Here is a 5,521-nt window from a genome sequence, read left to right on the forward strand (position 1 = left end):
TTCAGGTTTCGTGGCTGTCGCTGGGCCACACGGACTTTAAGCTCCCTCCAAAGATTTTCTATTGGATTCAGGTCTGGAGACTGGCTAGGCCACTCCAGGACCTTAAGATGTTTCCTACGGAGCCACTCTTTAGTTGCCCTGGCTGTGTGTTTTGGGTCGTTATCATGCTGGAAGACCCAGCCACGACCCATCTTCAGTGCTCTTACTGAGGGAAGGAGGTTGTTGGCCAAAATCTCACGATACATGGCCCCATCCATCCTTCCCACAATACGGTGCAGTCGTCCTGTCCCCTTTGCAGAAAAGCATCCCCAAAGAATGATGTTTCCACCGCCATGCTTCACGGTTGGGATGGTGTTCTTGGGGTTGTACTCATCATTCTTCTTCCTCCAAACATGACGAGTGATGTTTAAACCAAAAAGTTCTATTTTTGTCTCATCAGACCACATGACCTTCTCCCATTCCTCCTCTGGATCATTCAGATGGTCATTTGCAAACTTCAGACGGGCTTTGACATGCGTTGGCTTGAGGAAGGGCACCTTGCGTGCACTGCAGGATTTTAATCCTTGACGGCGTAGAGTGTTACTGATTGTTTTCTTTGAGACTGTGGTCCCAGCTCTATTCAGGTCATTGACCAGGTCCTGCCGTGTAATTCTGGGCTCATTCCTCACCTTCCTCAAGATCATTGATGTTCCACAAGGTGAGATCTTGCATGGCGCCCCAGACCGAGGGAGATTATCCGTTATTTTGCATTTCTTCCATTTTCTAATAATTGCACCAACAGTTGTTGCCTTCTCACCAAGCTGCTTGCCTATTGTCCTGTAGCCCATCCCAGCCTTGTGCAGGTCTACAATTTTATCCCTGATGTCCTTACAAAGCTCTCTGGTCTTGGGCATTGTGGAGATGCTGGAGTCTGACTGATTGAGTGTGTGGACAGGTGTCTTTTATACAGGTAACGAGTTCAAACAGGTGCAGTTAATACAGGTAATGAGTGGAGAACAGGAGGGCTTCTTAAAGAAGTAACAACATGTCTGTGAGAGCCAAAATTCTTACTGGTTGATAGATGATCAAATACTTATTTCCCACAATAAAATGGAAATTAATTATTTAAAAATCATACAATGTATTTTTCTGGATTTTTGTTTTAGATTCCATCACTCACAGTTGAAGAGTACCTATGATAAAAATTACAGTCTTCTACATGCTTTGCAAGTGGGAAAACCTGAAAAATCAGCAGTGTATCAAGTACTTGTTCTCCCCACTGTAGGTTGCTCTCCAGTGAATTACATGTAGTAATTTGTGTTTATTATATAGTCCTGTAGCTGTCATGTAAAAACCTTCAAAATGTCAACTACAAGAGGGGGTAACTGAGCTTCCAATGTAGGTCAGTGTTAACATATTTTATTCCAAGTAATTTTGGAGCATTTCTATTGCTCCGATTATCATGAAATTCTGAAATGTAAAGAACGATTGCCAAATTATGTCAAAAGGTTAAAAAAAATGAGTATGTTTAACAGAAAAGTTGCAGCGTTTAAATGTATCTACATCACACACCAAACATTTCCCCTTTATGGTCCACCACCACTTCTCTCTGGCTCAGCTTTTTTCAAACCATTTAGTAATAACCTCCTTGTAAATATAACATTTATGTACATAAACATCTAGATATGTAATATGGAACTCATTTCATTATTTTCCCTTTTTGCCTAAAGAAATCAACAGATTTCTAAAAATCATCAAATTCAACTGAAAAGCACACAGACCCCCCCTCCCCCTCTCTGTTCCTGAACTGCATTATGAAAAATATAATATGTAATATAATAAAATATAATAATCGCTCTCCTATTAAAACTTCTGTACTTTCAATGGAAGTCTGTGGAAAAAGACTTTGTTCTAAACCTATTTGAAGCATTTCTATTTGTTCCTTCATCATGACATTCTGACACAAAGCAAAAATAACTGCCAAATTCACATTATAAAAAATGGATACAAGGTTTCTGCTGGACAGCAATATGTACTACACATGTACATGTATTATATAGTAATATAATATAGCATTGTAGTGATTATGTAAATGAAAGAAGTGCCATAATTAGAAGTTAGGTTTTATTTTATCAGTTATTTAACACAAAAGTTCATATGCTGCTTTTACTGTCATATCTATGCTACACGCCACTTTTTTCCCTTTTAGGAACACTTTCACTTCTCTGGCTCGGCTTTTAAATCCATGGGACGGTTTTGATCAGTAACAATGACTTCCTCCTTAACATTATATAGATAAACTGTATGGAACATTTTATTAATTTAATTTTCTTCTTGAGTAAAGAACTCCTAATATTTACTTGTTGGACAACTGGACAACATATAGACCTTTTTTTCCAGTTCCTGAGCTGCATTAATAAAAATTGTCACTCTTGCACAAAAGCCTTTCATACGTTCAATGGAAGAGAGTAGGAAACGACTTTAAGTCATTTAAGAGTATTCAGAGCTATTGATCCATTAGCCATGACATTAGAGAACTGCCAGATTCACAAGGTTTTTGTGTGTCAGCGACAATATGTAAATTTGAGAATACACAGAATAAAACAGTACACTGCTCATGAACAGAAAACCTGACTGAGGTAAAGTTATTGGACATTACAGTGTAGCTGTATTTTGTGGCTACAAAGCTGTGCAAAGTTTCAGTGAAACGATTTGGTCAGCTTCCACCTCATCCTGTAGAAACTGACTGTGATTAGGAGATGTAGATAAAGTGTGTGCCAAGTTCATACAGCTGAGCAGATAATCAGGTATGTAAGTGGAGGTTACTCGGCTGTCTGCTCCAATAGATCCTTGACCATCCGCTCTAATGAGAACAGATGATCGTCTGAGTCTTCGGGTACCAGCTGTCTTAGAGCCTCAGCCAGCTCAAACAGGTACTCTGTGTTCTTCCCGCTGGGACCTACAGACTTGAGGATTTGCTGGGCGATCATTTCCAGAGGCGCTGGGCCGAGGTAGTTTGGGTTATCACAGGATCCAATGTAGAGTAGTGTGTCCTGCATTGGTTGGTGTTCTTCTTTAGGATGGAAAGTTACTGTCATCACCCGATATCCACCTTTCTCCCTGTAGTCAAGATACTCCTTCACCTCCTTCTCCCGTCCTGAAGGTAACTTGTAAGCAACACCCCAAACACACCCCTGTCAGTGCAAGAAAGATGAGATTTACTTTTTATTTACGCTGTATGTACATGCAGCCTCAGAGTACGAAAAATGTTTTTAGGTCCAAATATGTACTTTGATGAGTATTAAAATAACCCATGTCCTGCTATTTTTATACCAAAATGTAATGCATGTATGTAAACAATTTCTGTTTACCCCCCCCCCTCCCTCTGTTGTTCAAACATTATAAACTTCTTATATACACAGAGGCATGCAAACATTTAGGCACCCCTGGTCTAAATGTGTTACCATGAATAGCTAAGCAAGTAAAACATGACAATTTGCCAAAGATATAAAGGTGACATTACTTTAATATTGAAAGATTACTTTTATTTCCATCTTTTACAGTTACAAAAAAAGGGGAAAGGCATAAAACAAAAACTTGCTTCAAAAATATGATGGTATTTAATTGAACTAAACTTTCTATTAGGAAAATGTTTCCGCTGTTCTCTTAATAAAATAATTTCTATTCAAAGCTCTATTTTAACATCATTGGACTTGTTTTCTACATTGTTTAGATGTTCCTTTAAAAACTTCTGATGCTGAATTTTGTGGATCAGGATGCAGGAAAGGTTTTCTTCTGATGACTTTCATTAAGGACATTTGTACATGTGTTGCTTCCCAGTAGAACAGTGCACCACCATTCCAGAGACTTCCTGAAGATCTCAGTCCAACAGGGGTTCACTCTTCCAGAGTGTTTTTGCTCTTTCCGATCTCTCCTTGATCTCTGTTGTTATGGCACTTCTTAATTAATTACGAAGGAAACAGCAACCTAAAAACATGTTACTGTCTTCTTATAGCCTTCTCCAGCTTTGTGAAACTGTTTCAGGGCGCTAGGCAGCTGCTTCCAGGAGCTTATAGCTGCCATTGATTGTTTGGACAATGTAGTATATAATAAGTTTTGAAATTTGCATCATGGTCTTTTCTAATGATGATTTCACAAACCATAACCCTAACAGGCTAACAAAGGTCTGAGGCCTTGCTAAAAAGTGTATATAAAGGAAGGATTCTATAGTTTTCAGTGACTGCACTCACTAAGCACCCCAGTAAGCAATCATGCCAGGTACAGTTTAGTACTATTTTTCTGAAAGTGATTGTTTATTATAGAGGTCAGTGTAGAGCAAAGATAAAACAAAAAATGTTTGATATAAATAACTACTCATTTAATCCCCAAATATTACATATAAATATTACATATAAAGATACTGGCCACATTACCTCAGGGTCTTCAATTAGTGTCACCACTCGTCCAGGCTGTGAAAAATTAAAAAATAAACAAATAAATACATTTAAAAAAAACAAGGTTTTGTAATAACCACTAGTCTAAAAAAAGAAAAAAACATTAATCCACTAATAGCCATACCGAATTTAATAAAAATAACTGAAAATTACAATAGAAAATTGTGAAGAGCATTAAAACTACACTGGTGACTCACTGTTATCTGGTCATCCAGGGCGGAGCTAAACATCTATACCCTTCAAAGCAGTGAGGTAAACCTAGCTAGTGTCATTTTGTCCTGAACACGGGGGGGTTAACGACTATGTTAGCTAATTATTCTAGCTACCTAGTAACTAGTGACCATCTAAATACGTGGGTAAAGTCGTTGTACCTTTCCGGGAACCCCCCGGTGGTCCGTGCTCCCCTGCCAAAACCGGCGACTGAAGCCCCGTATGAAGCCAACGCGCTTCTCCTCGTACGGAAAGTCCACTTTCCAAATCAGAGACCCGTAACCGAAAACCCACATCTCGGACATACCAGCCTAAACGGTCAGCTAAAGAGAGTATCAGTAGTCCATAATGCTGGACGAGCTGGTGGACCAGGACAGGAGCAGGACAGGACCAGCTGTCATCTCCTCCGGACAGGAGGTCGAGTTAGCACCGGCGACACACACACAACACACCGGAAATGACGCGCGAGGTTTAAAATAAAATAATAAAAGTCTTTAATTCATTCTTATTACCAGACCAGATTTTGAGCATTGATTGTTAATTATTATATATAAACATGTTTGTGTTTTAATCAAGTCAACGTTTATTTGTTATTTGCACCCATGCTTGCGATAAGGCTCAGGTCATTTCTCTCCACAGCACTAATATAATATATATAATGAAAAGTAAGTACTATCTATATAATATATAAGGAACTGTATATATTAGACAAAAGATCATCTTAGATAAAATTATATATATATATATATAATGTATTTGGTTAAGGTAACAGTGAAAAATGTGGTAAGTGACTGTATAACAACAGCACGACACACACCGGCACGCCCTAAAACAGCCGATTCACCAATCAGCACATCCTAATCCAGTCAGCAGGCCAG

At 38.7% G+C, this 5,521-nt stretch overlaps 1 protein-coding gene across 1 annotated transcript; it reads right to left on the reverse strand.

Annotated features, from left to right (window-relative positions):
* Positions 1–1,196: 1,196 nt before the first annotated feature.
* Positions 1,197–5,081, reverse strand: chac2 (ChaC, cation transport regulator homolog 2 (E. coli)). Its single transcript, XM_072667871.1, has 3 exons — positions 4,805–5,081; positions 4,413–4,448; positions 1,197–3,173 (listed from the first exon to the last, which is right to left on the reverse strand). The coding sequence occupies exons 1-3, from the start codon at positions 4,946–4,948 to the stop codon at positions 2,802–2,804; spliced, it is 552 nt and encodes a 183-aa protein (XP_072523972.1). The 5' UTR covers positions 4,949–5,081; the 3' UTR covers positions 1,197–2,801.
* Positions 5,082–5,521: the final 440 nt, after the last annotated feature.

Source organism: Salminus brasiliensis, chromosome 22, assembly GCF_030463535.1.
Source record: "Salminus brasiliensis chromosome 22, fSalBra1.hap2, whole genome shotgun sequence".
In the NCBI taxonomy this organism is placed as follows: Eukaryota; Metazoa; Chordata; class Actinopteri; order Characiformes; family Bryconidae; genus Salminus; species Salminus brasiliensis.

Coding starts and splice junctions, on each gene's coding strand:
- chac2 (XM_072667871.1), bottom strand. CDS start 4,948: ATGTCCGAGATGTGGGTTTTCGGTTACGGGTCTCTGATTTGGAAAGTG. Junction 4,449..4,804: donor ACCGGGGGGTTCCCGGAAAG/GTACAACGACTT, acceptor AATTTTTCACAG/CCTGGACGAGTGGTGACACT. Junction 3,174..4,412: donor CACTAATTGAAGACCCTGAG/GTAATGTGGCCA, acceptor TTGCACTGACAG/GGGTGTGTTTGGGGTGTTGC.